The sequence below is a fragment of the Myodes glareolus genome, chromosome 25, assembly GCF_982192425.1.
Source record: "Myodes glareolus chromosome 25, mMyoGla1.1, whole genome shotgun sequence".
In the NCBI taxonomy this organism is placed as follows: Eukaryota; Metazoa; Chordata; class Mammalia; order Rodentia; family Cricetidae; genus Myodes; species Myodes glareolus.
In genome coordinates this window covers 31,766,034-31,787,233 of record NC_142050.1, presented here as the reverse complement: position 1 = coordinate 31,787,233, position 21,200 = coordinate 31,766,034, and the positions used below count along the sequence as shown (strand labels likewise).

At 42.5% G+C, this 21,200-nt stretch overlaps 1 protein-coding gene across 2 annotated transcripts in view; it reads right to left on the bottom strand.

Annotated features, from left to right (window-relative positions):
- Exoc4 (exocyst complex component 4) overlaps positions 1 to 21,200 on the bottom strand; it is a 699,662-nt gene that overhangs the window by 34,463 nt on the left and 643,999 nt on the right. For both annotated transcript variants that reach the window (XM_087901868.1, XM_087901869.1), the window contains one exon: positions 20,589 to 20,748. In XM_087901868.1, the coding sequence (XP_087757994.1) occupies positions 20,589 to 20,748 (160 nt within the window). The remainder of the gene's footprint in view (positions 1 to 20,588; positions 20,749 to 21,200) is intronic.

Here is a 21,200-nt window from a genome sequence, read left to right as displayed (position 1 = left end):
TCAGTACAGACTAAATGCAGGAATACTGGGGGGTGAAGACCTATTGGTGGAGAAGGAGAAAGAAAGGGGGGGCAGGAGGAGAAGGAGTTTGCATTTTGCTTCCTTAACTCAGGAGAGGTGTTAAATGAATTCACATTCCTGGCAGCCTTCAGCTCCACGGGAGGGCTAGAACACAGGAAACTATTATTTCTGGTAATTTAAGTATATGTTGTTAGTCAAAGTGACAGAGGAGAAAAAAAAATGAATGTAGTTTGGAAAAAGCTTTTCTTTGACAGCAATCACCTCAAACGCTTTATTTTTGTGTGAGCCTCTCAAACCCTGAAACACTCACTTGTCACATTCAGGGTTAATTTTATGTTTCTTGGAATTGACTGAACCTGAAACAATACCATGGAACGGCACAGTCGACCAGCTCTTGATTTCTCCTACAGGTCTAGCGAGTGTTAGAAAGGCAGATGAAGAAACCCCCAAATTACACTTAGCAAATTCTATTTTATGGCATTAGGAGAAAGCTCTCCTTACAGTGCATAATCTGAAAAGACAGGCTTTTGCTGTGTGTGCACACGTAGCAGTTAGGGCCCCAGCTGCAGAGAAAGGGTTGCTGAAAGGGTCCCGGAAACTCACACCAGCGTTTCCTCTGACTATCTTATCCTCCTTCCTTTTCAGTCTTAACCGGCACAGCACAGTTCAAAACATGCTTCTTCACGTCCCCGAATTAGTTCAATCAATTCTGAACAGAGTACCCAGCATCCTCTTTCTTCCCGCAAAATGTCTCTCTCTCTGAGCTGACCCCGAACCCTCATGGGAGAGCTGCCCCCTCCCACCCCTCACCACACAGGGCCTACATATAAGGGAGCTGGCTCTGCCCCTTACCTGAGGGGGGTGGCCCCTGATGGTGCGGACTGACCAGCTTGACTATCACCCAGACCCACAGTCAAGCCTGGGGTTGGCCCACCCTAATATCTACTCCACTTTGGATCTGCCGGAGCTCACGAAGGGACTGGTCCGGGGGAAGGACAGCTGCAGGGTCTCCATGACCTGGGGTGGCTGTAGGATGTGTGAGAGGAGTCCCGGTGAGGACCCAGGGATGATGGTGGACCAGAAACCAGAGGCCTTGAACCATGCCTGTGACTCACTGCCATGAACATTGGACAGTAAAGCCGAGTGGACAAAGCGTGTACTGTGTGACACACCAAGGCCCCCAGAGCCAGCAGAACAGATAAAGAGGTACTGGAGAGGTGGGAAAGATGGAGGAGCAAAGAGGGCTTTTGTTTTGTGTTCTTTTGTTTTTGTTTGGTTTGATATTCTAAAATTTTCTGGGTGGGGCAGGCGCTGCTGGGGTGAGGGGAGGATATGGAGGGACTGGGAGGTGAATGGAATTAGGGTATATGATGTGAAATTCCCAAAGATTCAAAAAAGAAATTGTAAAAGAAAAAATAAAGAGAGAAAAGCCTCTCTAAATGTGACTGCTCTGAAGTGTGTGTTGCCTTTGACACTGGATCAACCCAGTCTGCACTTTCGTGTCCTTTCCTGGTTAAACTGTGTCCATGCACACGGCTACTGGGTGCGGCCTCATGGCTCCTTCCTGTGTGCCCGGCATGACTGAACCTTATCTTTGGAGCATGTCCTCTGAGGTCCAGGTTAGACTAGTCAGATCTCCACATCAGATGTGGACAGGAACTCGGCCAGTCCCACCACAGTGCACATCCCGCCTGCTTCTAGCAACTTGTTCAGAAATGGACACAGAGAGGAAGAAGGACTCGCTCTGTGCCTTTGGACAAGAGAGGGTAACTACTTGAATTCAAGCTATGCATGTAATGTGCATTTTGGCTACTATCTTGCCACCACGGGGAGACAGCCTATGCAGTACAGATAAGCAGATTCGAATAAATGCATGAGATGCGGGGAGAAAAGAAGTCTAGCTGATATAGTTAGAATCCTGGGATAAAACCAACTATTTCTTGTAAATCTCAGTTTCATGATTTAGTACAATTTTTTTCCCTCTTGGTTTAAGGGACTTTGAATTAGGTTTCTATTCCATGAACCTGAAAGAGTCTCGACAAAAACATTGGGTGGGTCTAACCGTACCTGGCTGAGCTAAGGGTATCTGACCTGGATCCTGTCCAAAGGTAAACCCTAACAAGCCATGTCTCCCACCATGATGCCTTCATTTAATCCCCTCTATGGCAAACCTGGCAAGCTCTGTGACTTGCTCAGGAATGGTAGAAGTGGCCTGGTGCAGGTAGTGGGGCTCCATCTTCATAAAAGCCTAGTGGTTTCTGTTTCATGCTTTCAGAGCTCCACACTGTCAGGTATGTGGTGCCCTAATAGACACTGAAAGCTACATGGAGAAGGGGGCATTGTGAGACAGTGTAAAGGGAGTGGGGGCCTAAGGATCCTGCATCCCTGCTGAGCCTGGAACTACAGTTAGCCCCAGTAAGCCACCATACACATGAGGCAAGCCACTCCAGACATTTTAGCCCCGCTGCCATCAGACTACAGCCATTGGAGAGGCCAGGCTAGCTGCAGCAGTTTATGGCTGGACTTCGGTGACGTCTGTTTCAAGAGAATGGATACTGGTGATTTTGTGGGTACTGAGTAAATGGGGTGATTTATTACACAGAAATGACAACAGGAATAAATGCGTAGATTGAAAAATTAAGTTTTGGCTGGAGAGTCAACCTTTAGGGGTTAAGTCCATTTTGCTCTCTGAGAAAAAGAAAATTCTTGATAGTTATTTATAAGGGCATGATATTATTGACCAAGATAAAGAAAAAGGATAGGATCAAGGTTTTAATGGCCGTGAATAGTATGGATAAACTGGCCTTTTCTGTGCCTTCTCAATTAGAGAAGGGTTTATTAAAAGGACATGGGGAAACTCCTAGTTCCAAAAGAATGGGACGTAAGAAGTGAGCAAGAATAAGTCAGTCCAGGTAGCAGCTGGAATCAAATAACTTCAAAATTCATTTTTGAAGTCAGCACTGCTGCTGCAGAGGGAGGGCCAGGTCTTGCTCTGTTCCAGCATCCCACAGCCACGGTTGCTGCTACCACAGTTAACCAAAAGTTGCTCTTACTACCACACCATCTCCAGCGGCTCTCTAATGCTCTGTGCTCCGAGGGTCCAGCTGCCTGACCAGAGTTCGCAGGAGGTGCACTCAACTGGTCTAGACTGGATTCCATACAGGATTCAGGCCTTGATTTCTAGGTTTTTAAGATAAAAGGCAAACTCTGTCTCTTTTCAAACCCAGGTGCTAAGCAATTCTGTCAATCATATGTAGCATTTTTCTTTTAAAAGGGACTTGGGGGAGCTGGAGAGAAGGCTCAGTGGTTAAGAGCACTGATTGCTCTTCCAGAGGACCCGGGTTCAGTTCCCAGCACCCACATGGCAGCTCACAACTGTCTGAAGATCTAGTTCCAGGGGACCTGACACCTTTACACCAATGCACATAAAATAAAGTTAAATAAAATTTTAAAAAAAGGGACTTGGTTTATTACTGGTAAAACAAAAGACTTAGGTCCTTGTGATTTAGACTAAAAACACTAGCATCCTTGAGAATCTCAGCTGTCACCATTACTACCATACCCTAGGCGCTAGGCGTTTACTGATTCTTTGGGAACTGCTCTTGGTGGCAGCCTCGCTCTCTTCAGATTGCCTGGCTCAGTTTCCTCCCTGACTTGGACACTGTCAATGCTGCTGCAGTATCAGGCCCTTTTGAGATCTCATACCCTTTCGTGTCTCATTTGATCCATCTGTGATGGTAGTCACTTCAAGATTGGACTTAGGTGTTATGCTAAAATCATTTCTCATAATCTTTTGAATGTGTTTTGTTTACCCTTGTATTATTTTTTTTCTCATTGCAGGAGTAGACACATAATAAAGCAATTTAAAGAGGGTTTACTTTGGTTCACTGTTTGGCGGGGAGGGGAAAGCATCTTAGGGCTGCCATTCATGGTTTCTCCCTTCTATCCAGTCAGTAGAATGGTATCCTATATTTGGAGGGGGTCTTCCCTCCTTGGGTAAACTTCTTTGAAAATGATCGCACAAACATTTCCAGAGGTTTCTCTCCAAGGTAGATCTAAAACCTGTCAAGCCCATGATCACTATTTGCCATTACATCCCTCTATCCTTCTGACCACCGTCTCCTCCCAGGTTCTCTCGGAGATGAGAAAAGGCTACTACAAACCTCACTTAAGCATTAGGAGCACCCCATCACCACTGTTTAGTAGAGTCAGTAAAGGCACCAGGGCTGTGGTTGTCTTCTTGAAATATAGCACATCACCATAAGCATCGAACATGACTTAGCTGCAGGCGGACCTGTCAGTGAATCATGGTCCTGTCATCTACCACTAGTTTAGATCCTGTGCTACTCTTTCAGACACCTGATTTTTCCAACTTGCTAAGAAGAAAGAAAAAAGAAAGAAAGAAAAAGCTAAAGCTAACTCCTAAGCACATGAGGTTAGTGCGGGCTTCACTGAGATAATACATGCAAATCACATAAGTAGGTGCCTTACCCAAAGTATGTGCTTAATCCATACTATCATTAATAGAATTGCAGTAACAAAGTAATACCAAATACTTATTTTAAGCTCCATTGTTACTATCCAGGGTATAGAGAAAACGTGAAATGTTCTGACAGAGGTGTAGAAGGGAAAGGGGCTATGCTGCTCACGCTGGAGTATCGTGCTGGCTTACCACTGACAGGATACAGTAAACTCTATCAATGATTCAAGCATCTCCATGTAGTCATACCTTTCCTTGATGACAGGAAAAACATCACACACTCCAGTAATCACCACAGTGAAAAGGTTCTACAGTCCCTGTCAGCACCATTCTATTTTCATGTTTGGTTCTGATCATAAATAATAATTCAAAGAAAGAGATTAGTATTGGATAAAGAATAAACTTACCATTTCAAGAAAGGGAGCTATGGTCTATGAGATAAGGCAAACCTCTCACTAGGACTTAGCAGTCACTGTTCAGGAATGGACAGGGCAGATTAGACAGGACAGGAAAGCACAATACCACGCTCCATTAAGAAGACATGTGAACGTGAACGGCTCACATTGTTAGGGTTTGACCAGCTTCAGTGCAGGCAGCAGGATGTCGCCATGTGCTGACACTTTATGTTGGTTAGGGTGAACTCCCTGTGACGCATCTGCCTGGTGAGGGTCCCTATACACAGTTGGCAAAAGGAATCTCTCTCTGTCCAGGTGAGCAAACTGAGAGGACAGAATTTTCCATGCTCATCAGCGCAGGTCCTAGTGGAAGGGAGGGGCTGAAGAAAGAAGCTGCAAGAACTGTTGGAAGCCTGCGTTACTTTTCATTTAAATCAGGGGAAGAACAACTCCAGGCTGTGGTTTAAGAGAGCACTGTTTCTGGGGAAGAGAAGCTGAGGGCTCCTGAGAGCCAATGCACCCTTCTGCACAGCACCAGGTAAAGAGCGGAGGCTCATTAGGGGATCTGGCCAATAGCTGCTAGCCAATAGCTACAGAGCTTTTAACTAAGGCAATCAGCTCCCTGGCAGACATATGCTTCTCTTGTTCAAATGCTATTTATGTGTCATTATTATTTCAATACCTACGTCCCTGGAGAACTAAGAAAACCAAGAAATGGAAAAAAAAATCTAAATTTCTGGAAAAAAAAATTCCTATACCCCATAATTAAAGTTAACAAAAGAAAACAGACAAACCGCCGCATCCATGGAGCAGAGAGAAGCTGAGAGGCTTCAAATGACTGATTTACCACAGCAAGTAATTACTTTATGTTTCTCACAAACATTTGAAACCTATTATTACTCTCACAGCAGCACACATCAACAGAAGACTGTCACCTAAGGGAGAAATGGGGAACTGGGCTGTAATTAATTTCTGGTCGAATATCTCACGAAGCCTTTAATGCTGTCAATAAAAGGCCCTAGCCACCAAAAATCCCCAGCCTCTCCCTCCCTCCCCCACCCCCGATACCTCCAAAATATTTAATCAGCTTCTCTGTGAAACAGATTGCCTAAAGGGGAGTGAGACACGGTGCTCAGGACTGCTCAAAAGTTGGGGCCATTGATCCTTCTTCCCGACTCCGGGTATGAAGACAGGGAAGTCAATCAAGTGCTGGCCTCTCCCACCCCCACTCGGGCTTCTCTCATTTCACTCCATCTGCAGGTGAGGAAAACAGAAGGCGCAGTGGCGCAGTTCTTTGGAGGAATCTGAACATGCAGATGCCAGGCAACAGAAATCATTCCAGCGGCAGCCGAAGCCTGTGTCTTTAAAGGTTAGAACACAAAGATTAAGAGTGCCTCCGGGGGAAAGTGCAGTGGCTGATCTGAATAAAACCTTTCCATCAGCTGGAAAAGCACAGCGCCGCAGATGAAGAGCTGCGGTGGATGTGACATTTATGTTTTTGAGTACCCACATGTTTATTTTGTCAATTACTGTTTGGAGCCTACTAAGACCTTTATAGGTCATACGCGGGCAGTATGACTGTCGGGTGTATCTATCTGTCTTGCTCTTATGCAGGTATTTGAGCAAATGCTATGAACACGGTTTTGACTATGGATAGACACAGCCTACACAGGCTTCCTTCCTGATTAATTAACTAATTAACAAGGGCATTAGTTGGAGAACCAGTAAAGAACTGCACCTCTCAGAAATCTTCGGCTTCTTTATGGAAGTAGACCAGCATGGACTGTTTTTCTTTGATAACCTCTTTCAAGAACTAGAGGCAGAAGCAGAACACAAAGCTTCTGAATCCCATCTCTGATCTATGTCACGTGACAACAGATCTAGTCAAAATCATTTTATAGATGGAAAAACTTCAGCCAAAAGAGTGAAGATCACTCATTCAAGTTCATATAATGATTAAGGGCTAAATTTTCTAGTCATCCACTAGGCAAATGAAACAAACACATCTTTTCTTGTAAGAGTTAAGCCCCCATGAATCAATTGTACTGTAAGATGCAAATGCATTTACTATATTAACTAATGGTTTGTAATAGCTCACTTAGCCTAGCCAGCCTTAATTGTACCTGTAACATTTATATTCACCTCCAGTTGGGCAGAGTCGTGACACATCTCTGTTTTTCAATAGTGCTTTGTATCTCAGGTACATTACTGAGTATGTTACTCAAAGTGCAAAACAGAATTGTCGAATGTAAGAAGCCTTGGGAGCAATCCTGAGCATGAGCCTCCCCCGACTCCCAAGTGCCAGGAAAATAGAAATTCTGGCTTAGATAAACTTTGCCACCACCACAAAGTTGTAAGATCTAAGTCAGGCCTTTACTTATCTCCAGTGTTCCAGGCACACACTCAGACTGTCTTCATTTCTGCACACAAATGCAGAAGACAATAATGGGACTGCCCTGCAGGCTAGTTTCAAGGATATTTAACTTAATCCAGATTAGCACTTTTAGTCATTTTGACTTTCTTTGCCTTTGTGGTAGTGGAAAGAGGGCAAGGAAAAAGAACGAGGGAGAAGAAGAACATGAACAAGCCTTAAACAAGAGTAAGAGGGTGGGCTTTGATAGAAAGATTTGTATGGATTTCAAAAGATGGGAAGTCAGGTCAGTATTTCTCCTGGGCTGTCCAGGAACTGTTCACATGAGGATCTCCTGGGGCGACTTTCAAGCTATGTATATATACCTAGGTAAACTCTCAACCATCTACCTAGAATTATTAGGGACAGAGTCCAAAGACTCCATGGAAACCAGTATCCTTTCTCTTGCCTTTGGGAATCACTTGTTAGCTGCTTGTTGTCTTAGCAGTGCTGGTGTATGCATTTGGGAGCAGAGCGAAGTTTGTCAGGAAAATGGATGAGCAAGTGCTGGCTCTAATTGGTGCTATGGCACTGAGGCAGGGTCTAGGGCAGTAAGCAAGTGCTACTCCATGACAGGCATCTGGGAAGACAACATAGGAAGGCTGAGAAAAACTAACCCTGTGACACAGGTTAGGGTGGGAGGAATCTGCAGAACTCTCTTTAAATTGCTAAGTAAAGCCATTTAAAATTACCAATTTAATTTCTACCTGCCTTCTAACTACTTAGCTTTATACCCACAGACGAATGTAGCTCTCACCCTTATCAAGTGGTCTTTTTGCAGCAGATGGAAACCATTATAGCAAGTCCTAACTGGTCACAAAGCAAAGAACAAATAACGGGGGGATGCCCAGCCCTAGTGGACACATGTACAGTGAAACCCCAACACAAGGCTCAGGAAACATCATGGAAGACAGCGCAGAAAAATGTATGGGCCAGAGGGCCAGGACGTCTGCTGGGAGCCTGTCTTCTCTAAAGGACAGGAAAGCTGTACCCTTAACATAGCAACAATATGCAGCCTAAACGAGACTTGAACACCATTTGCTATGCAGTGTGGACGGGGGAAATATTACAAGAGCCCGCTCCTAGATAAATAGCTATAGACAATTAGTGACTGCTGACATGGGGGAATTAGTCTTCCCCAGGGGTCAGCATCTGGGTATCTAATACCAGTTAATCAGTTCTAAAAATACATACCTATAAGCAACAGCAATGGACTCAGACATTTGCATTTATACATTTCTCTCTCTCTCTCTACCTGTATGTATGCAAGCATGTATGTATGTATGTATGAAAGTATGTATGTATGTATGTATATGTATTGTATGTAATGGAAATATTAACGAAAAAAATCTAGTCAGCAAATGCCATAGAAATGAGTGGGGGGGACATAACTAGAAAAAAAATAAAGGAAAAGAGTGTATTTGTACGATAAGAGTCTAATTGAAAAATATATAAAACATAAACCTGATGTTTTACCAAAATGATAGCTTTAACTTCACATGGCTTATTGAAGCCCAGTAACCCAAGTGTTATCCTATATCTATTATTATATGAACTGCAGATTTACTTAACCTCTGAAATGTCTCCCTTTTTATCTATAAGATGTGATAATAACAGCTACACACACATTCTTAAAGAACCAAGGTGGAGGAAGCATCCACTACAGTGCACATACCCAGCTCAGCTACAGAACAGCAACAATAAGCACCCCCATTTTATTTACCGCAGTAGCGTATCTTCATTATCATACACAAAAGTAACAGATTTAGTCTTGAAGATAATTTACACCAAATCCAATTGTCTTTTAGGAGCTGCCCTTGTTTTAGAAAAAGCACTTTATTACCACAGGTCTATAAGGTTAGGTGCAAAAATTATTTCTGGGCAATCTATTTGCATTTGTTGATGAACGCTCTCTGAAACAAATACAAATTCATGTATACAAAAATATTTTCAAGCCCCAGATCATGTTTATAAATACTTTCAATTTATGTGAGTCTATTACAAAGAAGAGAAAGTAAATTATGAGACAAACTGTAGACACCCAGAAATGAACACTAAACAGAATCCTGGTGACTAGTCACAAGAACTTTATAGTTCTGTGAGAAGGGAGAATGTATTAATAAAAACTGTGAGCAATAAAATATTAAAATGCAGGGAAAAGTGAAAATTAACCACATAAACCATAAATTTCAGAATACAGATAATCAGAAAAATCTAGATTACAAAGAGAGAGAACAATATCACACATTATGGAAGACTTGAGAGCAAAGCTGTTTTGTTCACCATGACTATGTGGCTTCAGCATCGGGGTTTGGTCTTTCAAGATCAGGAAAGGGGGGAAGCAAAGAGGGAGAGGAAGGGATGCAGCGGGCACTTCCTCTGTGTGTGTGTGTGTGTGTGTGTGTGTGTGTGTGTGTGTGTGTGATTTAGTCTAGAGAACAACCTTAGACCTCATTCCTCAGTTGTCATCCAACTTCTTTGTTGGAAGGGGAGAGGGTTAGAGAGAAGGGAGTAGGGGAGGAATGGGGAAAGCTCGGGGGACTGGGATGGGGGGGAGGGAGGAAGGATGGATATGGGATCAGGGAAGAATATATCTCAACTAAGGGAGTCATTTTAGGGTTTACAAGAGACTTGATTATAAATGGGATCCCAGGTCCAAGGAGAGATCCCCAGATTGTTCTCTGGACAGAGGAGAGGGTGCCTGAACCGGCCTTGGCCCATAACCATACTGATGAATATTTTGCTTATCACCATAGAACCTTCATCTGGCGATGGATGGAGATAGAGACAGAGACCCACATTGGAACACTGGACTGAGCCCCCCAAGGTCCAAATGAGGAGCAGAAGGAGGAAGAACATGAAAAAGGAAATCAGGACTTCGAGGAATGCGAGTACCCACTGATACAAGGGGACTGATCTAATGAGAGTTCACCAAGGCCAGTTGGACTGGGACTGAATGAGCACATGATCCAACCAGATTCTCTGAATGTGGTCGTATTCTCTGAATGTGGCTGGCCCGGAGTCTTTCTGAAAAGCCATTGACAATGACACTGGGACTTGTTTCCTCTGTATATACTGGATTTTTGGGATCCAGTCTGTTTGGATACTCACCTTCCTGGACCTGGAGGGAGGGGGGAGGAACTTGAACTTCCCACAGGGCAGGAAACCCTGACTGCTCTTAGGGATGGAGAGGGAGAAGGTGAGGGAGTGGGAGGAGTGGGAAGGTGTTGGGAGGAGGGGCAGAAATGGAAACTTTTATAATTTAATAAACTTTGAAAAAAATTGACAAAAAAAGAGAAAAATACGGAACTTGTTAAGTTAGTGAGGCTGGACAAGCCTCAGGAATCTGTCTCCACCTCCTCAACGCTGGGATGACAAGTGTGGGCCACTACACTCAGCCATTTTTATATGTGTTCTGGGGATTGAACTCACGTCCTACACCCTAAATCACTTTACTGAATGGACTGTCTCCTTGGTTTGTGTGTCTGAATTTCAAGCATGTAAAATTCAACACTACATATTGATTCAGAAAACAAGAAATGGGTCAGCTTCCAGGTTTTAGGAAGAATTCTACTGGAGTAACAAGTGGCCATAGAACAGTCTAACTCAGCCCTTTCCTGGTAAAACCATGGCCTCATTGGCAGGGTTACATGAGCAACAATGGAAGGTCTGTCACTATCTGCCAGTAATCTTGAGGAACCCCAAGTTATAAACTGACTGTAGATTATCATGACGAGAACGGATAATTTAGGGAAATCTTATTTAATCAAGGTCTTCACACACACGGCATGTCTATGGGAACTCAAACATTAATTACAGACAGGCATTTTTCTGGGAAGATTAGGAGTACTCATTGTTCTCGGGCGCTCTGTGGAGGATATGCAGGCTGGCGAGGCACGCTCACCTGCATGCAAAGAGCCCCAATTAAATGATTAATTAGAGACCAATTAGTTGCTGCAATGTATGGGATCTACATAGGTATAATAAACTTAGAGAGGCAAGACCAGAAGAAAATAACATAGGCAGATTGGGATCAAAAGTCAAAAGGAGGATAAATTAAAGAAAAATAACATTATTTAAATATACTTAAGAAAAGATCCTTAAGAAAACACTCTCAGAAATCAAATTATACACATTTTTTATGACTGAATTTTATTAATAGGCACCTTTCTTTATACTAGGCAGTAAAAGCTATAAAACCCATCACTTACCAGCTTTTCCTGGCTGCTAGGAGTCAGGGCTAGCTTTTTATCACTACCGAATTAAAGCAACTTCCCAGAACTTTTAGAGGTCATCCTCATTAAGAGAACTTTTAGCGGAAGGTTAGCCGCTCTTATCTGATCACAAATCCAAAAGGCGCATGGTCAAATGGCGTAAAAGAGGCTAGAGCCAGGAAGACATGACTGCCAGCAGGGTAAATCTGGCTTAAAAGTGATTGGTGAGAAGAATGCAGAGAATATTTTGCTTCTTTTCTCAGAAACAGAATTTCTCTTCTGGCTGAGCAAGGGGAGGCAGTCACTGTTTCGGATCCCAGGTCTGTCCTGAGGGCTGTGGGTGTTTCCAGTAGGTGGCAGTATGTCATCGCTAATTCTCTAGCAAGCTATGCCCTGGTCACTCCAGATAGGAAAACTTAACCTTCCTGCAAAACCCACAACATCCCTCTGCAGCAAACCTATAGAAAATACATGTACATTACAGGCCCCATTCAACACTCTCCGGAGGAATCCAAAATTCTCAGTCATGCCAGAGATCACTCCTGGACAAAGTTCAAGGACAAAGCAAGGGTCCCACTTAGCATGTCAGGTGTCTGGCTGGCCTCCTAACTCATTCTGTTATGGTGAGGAGGGATCTGGGTAGGTGACCTCACCGGGGATGTAGAGGACTTAAAAAGAGATACCTCTTGCCTTCATGGGGAGGGAGGAGGCTATGCCCATTGGTGAGGAAAGTAGCACTTCTAAGCAGGTAGCCGCGAGGCTGTGTGCTTGGTTGGCTGTTTTGTATCATTCTCTTTCTGTCTTGTCCTGTGGGCCCTTCCTTTCCTACATTCTCCTGGAGCTCCTTCCCTCCCACGCCCTTTACTGTCAGGTCTTCCTCAGACTGTTCTCTGACTTTTGTTTGTCATCTCTAAGAGCCCTAGAGGGCTCCGTGCTGACGCTTCCCGGGGTCTGCTTGTTTAACCCCCGCTGTCTGCTAAGCACCTAGCTGTGTCTTCGACACTTCTGCTCCACAGTCCCACGGCATCTTACACTCGTGCTGGCCCTGAAGACCCTTCCCACATCAAGCCCCGTCTTCCCATTGTGCCTTATCTTACTTGCTGACGCTGTGCCCACGTCAGACTCTCCAGAGTCACACTTGAATCCCTGTTCTCTGCCTTCACCATTCAGCCATTCCTTAAGTCCAGCTGGTCTGTTTAACCCCGTCACACTTCCCATCTGTGTTTCCATTCCAGCCAGTTCCAAGCCTCCTCATCACCTACACACCACACCTGCAGCAACCACTTATCAGTTGAGGACACTTATCTAGTGTAGGTTCCGGGATGAAGACTTGCCTACGAAACTTTCATTTTACTGGGCTAGACAGGTATGGATAAGCAGATAAAAAATTTCTTAGGTTCATAAGAAGAAATGAATTAGGGCAAGGGAGATGATAAGGGGTATGTTTTGAGTTGCAGGCAAGGAAGTGGGATCCACAGCTTACCCAAAGGAGGTCTCATTTCCCTTAGGCCTCATCTTTCACTGTCCCTCACTGATGCTTGAATGGCGCTTTCCCCAACTCTGGATAATTCCGCTTGGTATTAAAATTAGGTATCACCTCCTTATAAATCCTTCCTTGATTGTTCACCTCTCAGGATGATTAGAGAAATGCACAAATGCACAGGATATTTCCTCGACAAAGTTCTCTATTAATATGAGTGTAAAACCTGAGCTACTCATTCCTGTGTCAAACCATTTGGGATGTTCAAAGCTTTAAAGCTCAACATTAAAAAAAAACTCACTGCAATATAATGCAGCTCCCACATTATTTCCATATTTGAAGTACAGAGTTCAAGATCATTTAATATGTTCATAGGGTTGTACAACCACCTGTAGAATCCACTTTAGAACATGTTAGTCATTCCCCTTAAAAACCCTGAATCCACATCATTACTTCCTCACAACCCCAAAACAGTAGTGACTGTAGCTCTACAGATTTGCCTATTTTGAACATTTTACACAATCACACACACTGTAGTCATTTATGACCAGCTTCTTCCAATTAGCCTCATGGTTAAAAGTTCATCATATATTATGTGACTGTATTTCATCTTATTTTATGGCCAAATAATATTTATTTTGTGGAATCACATTTTGTTTATCTACCAGTTAATTATGAATAGCATTACTATGAAATTTGTGTAGAAAATTTTGAGTACATGTATTTTTCATTTCTCTTGGGTAGAATAGTTGAGTCATATGATAACTGTTTTGAAGAAAGGATAAACTGTTTTTCAAAGCTACTGAACCTTTTATTTCCCCAGTAGTACAAAGGAGGCTTCTAGTTTCTCTATAACCCTGCCAATACTTAAAAACAATTTATCTTGATTTTATATATATGGGTGTTTGCCTATATGTATGTCTGCACTTTGAGTGTACACTGCCCATAGAGGCCAGAAGAGGGCATTGGATCTCCTGGAACTGGAGTTACAGATGGTTTTAAGCCACTCTGTGGATGGTGGGAATAGACCCTGGGTCCTCTGGAAGAGCAACCAGTACTCTTAACCAAAGATCCAGCTCTTTTCACATCTTTTTTTTCTTCTTTATTTAACTGTTGCGGTCCTATGGGTATGAGTGGCATATCACTGTGGTTTTGGTTTTCATTTCCCTAATAACAAATGATGCTGAGCATCTTTTCATGCTCAACATATATCATCCACTTGTAGATCGTCATGGCATAAATATCTTTGACAACAATTTAAGAGAGTATTATTTATAATAGATTTGAATCACAAAAAGTTGAGAAGTTAGTACAGACTTCTCAAGTAATTTATATTCATTATTCCCACTAATAACATCTTATATTAGTATGGCACATTTATCACAACTAATGAACCAATATGAATATGCCATCATCAACTACAGCCCAACTTCGTTCAGACTTCCTTTCTGTTTACTGCACATTCTTTCTATTCTCAGACCCCATCCAGGAGAGGACAGATTTAGCTGTCATGTCTGCTGGGCTCCTTATGGCTGAGACAGCTTCACTAACTTTTTTGTTTATTTTGTTTTTAATGACTTTAATGCTACGGAGAAGTGCTAGTCAAGTATTTTATGGCTTCCCTTGCATAAGAATCTTTCTCGTGTCTTTCTCATGATTTGAATGTAACATGGGCTTGGGGAAAGACTACAGAGGTAAAGTACCAATTTCATCACATAGTATCAAAACCACATATTGTGAACATGATTCATGCCTGTTAATGTTGACCTTGATAAATGAGAGGCTGACAATATGCCCTTTATTACATTGTAGTACAGACATATTGGTTTCATTTCTGTTTGCTCTAATCACATCCAGGCTACAACAAAATAAGAGAAACCTGTTTCACTTGAGTATGACTCCTACTTTAGATAAATTACTAGGAAAGATGAAGGACTACAAACCAAGATATTTTAGGCCTCTGGTCAAGACTAAGAGCAGCCAGTTCTCTGCACTGAGCTAATGTAACCCAGGAACGACACTCAACACAAAGCACCCTTTTCAAGCTCTCTGGACTCCGAGACATCTCCTTTCCCAAGCCACTCACCGTCCTCAGCAGCGGTTCGCTTCTCTCTGCTGCCTCCTTTTCAGCACCCAGCATCTAAACGCAAGGCAGTCACTAGGCCCAGTTCTCAGACAGCATCTTTTTTCCCCTCTACTTGTTCTCCCAGCAAGACCTCACTTCTTACTTTTTCTTCTGGCTTCAAACCCCAGGTATAAGCTAAGGGCTCCCAAGCTCTTCTCTCTAGGCCAGACTCTCCTATACTCCAGGTCTCTTACTCCAGCCCCTCCTCCCATCTCCCTCCATTCATACCTACAGGAGGCATATCAAACGGAATGCGTCAAAGTCAAGCTCTTGGTATCCCTCTCATCCACCCAGACTCAACTAGCTTTACCCATAGTCTGCTTCAGGGCACTTGTTGCTTTGAATTGCTCAGAAGAAAACAGTCACTGGTTCACCCTGTCTAGACTAGATTGAGAGCAACCTAGCTGACCTCTCCTCCTTTTCCCCAGTTGACTTGGCTTGGATCACCACTGTTCATCTAAAGAATGACTGCTATTTTCTAATGGATCCTTCTGTTTATGTGCTAGCTTTCAACTTTTTCTCCCCAGTGCTCTGATTTTCATAGGAGCAGACAGGAGGATTCAGACTGTGGTACTCTTCTGCCTTCAACTCATTAGCAGTTTTCTACTTCCCAGTAAAGTGGATGACATTAAAATGACCTTCAAGATCTTAGCTCCTTTACCCAATTTATGATCTTATCTCTCCCTGCTTGTTCTAGCCATACCCACCTTCCTACTGCTTTCCTAGTCAAACACACACACACACACACACACACACACACACACACATACACACACACACACACAGCCAGATCTGCATCCTTAGACTTCCTTTCCTATATGGTCCTTCCCTAGATACACTAAACACATGTTCCCTCTAGGGCTTTCATGAACACTGAAATTATACCTTGACACTCTCAATTTTCATTTCTAAGCTTAGCTGTTTTTGTTTTTTTTTTCTTCATCACGGCATGTCTGAAAAACTGACACATTTTGCATTTTATCTACTAGTTTATATTTTGCCTCACAAAAATGCAGGTTGACCAGAATTGACATACTCATCTTTTGAATTACTTTGCAGTTTACCTATCTATTGGTTTATACTTTGCTCCACAGCAACACAAGCTCCTCCAGGGCATGACCCAGAGAGGACACACTTTCAAAAGGTATCTGTCACTGACTAAAGGGATAATAATGTAAAGAAATGTTGTATTCTCCATTTTAGAATTGGTTTCCTTGCCACTTCCTGAACCTAGGCTTTCATTTCCTTCTCTTTGTGATGTTCAAATGAAGACATTTGTTTAAAGAAATGCAAAATGGTGTGTGTAGGGAAGTGGCCATAGAGCAAGAAGCAAAGCAGTGTGGGAAATGCAAAACAAAAAGAATTGTCAGGTTTAGTAGCTATGCCTTCAAAGCCAGCACTAGGACACCAGTGAGTTCCAGGGCAGCCTGGTTTGCATAGCAAGTTCCAGGCCAGCCAGTGCTATATATTGAGACCCTATGTCCAAAAACCTAAATAAAAACAAAACCAAAAATGCCCCAAACAAAAACTATAGATATTCAAACAAACAAAAACCAAAACCAACCAACCAACCAAACAAACAAAAAGCACCCAACAAAACCCATACCAAATCCAAACAAATAATCTACCCCCAAAAGAAGAAAGACTTGAGAAAGAGAAGAGGAGAGGACCTGGGGGAAAAATTCTGGGGTATTCTTACTGAACAAGGGCTTCTCCTCATCTACAAAGACTGCAAGACAAATCCTATCACAGACCTTGCTACACTCTTGCTGCACTCTCTGTCTTCCTACCACATGGCCTACGGGGGCTTTGATGGCTTATTTCTGTAAATGAACATGGCAGCTCAAGTTCAGAAGAGCTGTGATGGATGTAAACACACCACACACGCACGCACGCACACACACAACACACACACATACACACACACCACACACACACGCACGCACACACACAACACACACATACATGCACGCACACATGCACACACACACAACACACGCGCGCGCGCGCGCACACACACACACACACACATTTAGAGACCCCAAAAATTTCCAGTTAATCTGCTATAATTTACTTGGGCAAAAGTTCTTTTTGATTCCAAAAATCAACAGTGCGATAAAGAGTCAAAACTACAGCAAAACAGAAGTGATCATCACCATGGAGGACAGAGCTGTCAGTAATCCTGGCAATGTCCAGGCTGTCTTGATTCTCTGCTCACCTAATCTATCCCAGTAGAGATTTGAGTGCAGTATGTATAAAGAGATAGACAGCCATGCCCCATCAGGAGAATCAACAGAAGTAGAATCATTCCATATCCATTAATTCTTTAGTACAGAAGGATGCTATATTTTTGACTGGCCAGGAAGGCAGCTGCAGGAAAAAAAAAAAAACTACAAGTGCTATACACCTTCTTGTTAAGTCAGTTTTCTGACGCATGGCGACTGGTGATTAATTACTTGTTAGAAGATAACATTTCTATAGAGAGTCCCCGGAAACACAAATGCCATTATCCATGCTTGATTAGACACTGCTTGAGGAATACCGAGGCTCACTGCTGCAGTCTGTTAATTCTGGCTATTTTGGTATCTATTTTACACAGCTTCAAATTTGGTAAAATTGATGGAGCCCATTTCAGAAAACCAACTCCTACCTCAAAAAAGAGGGGAAAAATAAGGCTATAAAATACGTTCACATGAGAACAAGCAGAAATAAGAAAGGAAGAGGCCATGGGCTGGCAGGGCTACATTACTTCTTTTGGTCCTATCTTCTGTTTTATAAAATTGAGACACTCTTGTTCCTTATGAGTGGATAGAAAGCCAACTATATTTGCTGACTAAAACTATCAGGGCCGAGAGCCTAACTGGTCATTTTATAAACTCTCATCAGCCTTGAGCTGGCATTTACTCACTTTCTCACCACGTCTAGTGATCATTTACTCTGTTCCAAGGATTGAGGAAACAGTGCGAAACTGCCCATTTAGTAAGGAGAGACGGTCTCTGAACCATCTGGAGCACGGAATCCATGCTACATGCTCATACCAGCTTGCATAATCCATTACAGAATAGGGGTAACATTAGACACGCCCCTCCCGGTGGTCATGTTCACCTTTTACCTGCTCCTCGGACATAATTCAGAAATCCAACTGTGAAAGGCATGACTGAGTTGCCATTCAATTACAGCCTCACTGGAACACGGCCCGCTAACGCCATTCTCAGTGCTGCCCTGGCAGGGCTCAGGATGCAGACGCTGGTTTTTCAGCACGTGTTTGGGCCCCATGCTGTCTGCCAAGAACTGTGTTAATTTACTTATTTCAGCTAAATAAAAAAAAATCATTTAAAAAAAGATGATTGAATTTAGGAATTATATTCCTCAGAGAATTAGTAATGGCTCTTTGTATCCCTCAGGCCTCCATGTTCTTAACTTCCCCTTGTCAATGTTATTATGGATAGACTAATTCAATAATGAGATCATTTCCCCTAAGAGAAGCCAAATAAATGCAGCATTCAGTCACACCTGGTTTCTCTAATTTGAACAAGGAAGGCTTTCCACCAAATCTATCCTAAAACATGGAATTTAATGAACACACACACACACACACACACACACACACACACACACACACTTTTCCGCAAACAGAGAAAAAATAAAGGGGAAGAGAGGAGCAGAGAAGCAAATGTGTAGTAATACAACAAACAGATTAAAGAAGGAAAGTTAAAAGGATTATACGTGGGCTACTTTCAAAGCAAAGAGCCCCCAGCACAGTGTCGTCATCACTGTCAAAGTCACATGGCGCTGCATAATTCTCTTAAGTACTAAAAAACTTTCAATTCTTCCTAGAGGAATATCAAAGTCAAATGGAAAAAAAAAAAACAGAAGTAACAAAAAAGCAGAAACATTCCAAACCACTAAAAACAAACATTTTCCTAGCTAATAAGGCTTTAAAAACGAAGTTTATGAACTAATTCACCTAACTGTAAGTAACAGAGCATAGTGGGAAAGTGGGGGAAGTGGCTAATGTACTGTTATCCACATTCTACAAAACAGCTTGAACTGTCAGGAAAGCACCAAAGGTTTGATTATTTAATGTACAATGTGGAGACCAACTGGAGTAAAATAAAATTAACCCTAATATTTGAAAAAGTGTCTTAAAAGAGAGCATTAAGAATTGAGACAAGTAAACCTTGAGAAGAAAAAGGGGACTGACTCCTCTCCCAGGTGGGAGAAAATTGGACGAGTCTCAAGTGGGTCAAATTAGCAGCAGTGTTGGAGCAGGCACATGCGAAGCTGACCCCAGTATAAAATGCAAAACTGCTGACATCCAAAGTGGTTAGAAAACAAGGTCCTGTTAATTTATACCATGGATTTTGTTCACTTATTGAAAGTAAGATTTTCTAGAAGCATTAGTATTAGAAAAATCATGTTTTCAAAGATTATTATCAATATGGTAAAATACAAGGAGTACATTTTAAGTTATGTTTAATTTAACACAGTTGCAATTTTGTAAAAAGAGAAATCATATGCATGTGTACGTGTGAAAAGCCACATACTTTTGTATTGTGTACATGTACTCAAAGCCAGGAGAAGATAGGCCAGATATCACTATCTGTGGCCAAAGGATTATCACCTTACATAAACTGTGAAATGTTTTATATTACTCTTTTACTCAGTAAAAAGTCACCAATGTAATCGTATGAAAAACTTAAGTTTGAGGCCAGTGAGACAGCTCAACAGGTAAAGATACTGTCACCAAGACTGATGATGCCATTTCAATCAGAGAACCTACACGGTGGAAGGTCAGGACCACAGGTTCTCCTCCGGCCTATCTCCACACATCCCACTCTTCCCTGCCTCTGTCATAAAATAAATACAAGGAAAAAATATTTTAAAATAGAATTTAGGTTGGGCAGTAGGAAAACTACTGTCTACAGAGATGTTAAACGTTGAACAGAGTTTTGTAGAATCACTGAATACTGTCTCTGTCATTTGAGAATGCCGCCTTCTTTTCTTCTTCCTTTTTATTCTTTGTGTGTGTGTGTGTGTGTGTGTGTGTGTGCGCGCACACGCGCGTGTGCATGTCAGGAATGCTTATGAGGATGCCTGTTCGAATGGATGTGTGTGTGCTTACATATGGAGGCCCAGCTCCCTCTGTCATTCTACCTTATTCATGAAGGCTGGGATACCAGTCAAACCCAGATCTTGGTCTGGGGAATCTTAGTCTCTTCCTACCAAGGCTGGGACTACAGCCGGGGGGCGGGGGGGCTGCCACAGCCACTCACAAGACATCTACATGGATTCTGAAGATTTAAACTCTGGTCCTTTTGCTTGCACAAGTGCTTTAATTGCTGAACTATTTCTCCAGCCACATTTCTTATTTTTTTTTTTAAATAAGGTTTTTAGCAAAGAGCAACTCATTATAGGCAATGAGCTTCAGAGTAAGAAACCTAGCCCAATATTCCCCAGTACCTTGCAAAGTCCAAGTCTGCCTCCCGCGACATAGTGATGTTGGTCAAATTCTGCTGAAGAACAAAAATGTTCCTACACATTTTCTTGATGCCAGACTCACTGATACGCCGGAAGTACTGGGCCCCATTAATGAGGATGCAGGAGATGAGGTGTCCCAGACCTGAGAGGTCAGCACAGTGTAGCAAGAAGACAAAAAAAGATATATTAGTGGCTTCTTTCTTAAACTTTTACATAGGATTGTTCTTTTCCATCCTCCACAGGTTTAAGTGACTCAAGAAAACATGTAGCCCAATTGCCATAGCAAATCTTACAATAATTTTATAATACTTCTACAGTTTTAGTAGTTGCAAATGGGAAACTTACTGTAGTCAGCTAAGTTTGGTATATTCACAGCCCAGCATTGTAATACTTACCTAAAGTCTTACCATAAGGGCTTCAAGAAAAAGTTAGGGTGCTATAAGCTAAGGACACACAAAGGAACTGTACTGTATGTGCAGATATTTGGAGAGATCTGTTTGGTCTCTTCTACTCATGAAACAGAGGAAAATACACATTTGGCTCTGAACATAATTGGGAGCCTACATATATAAAAACAAGTCGTCCTAAGTTGAG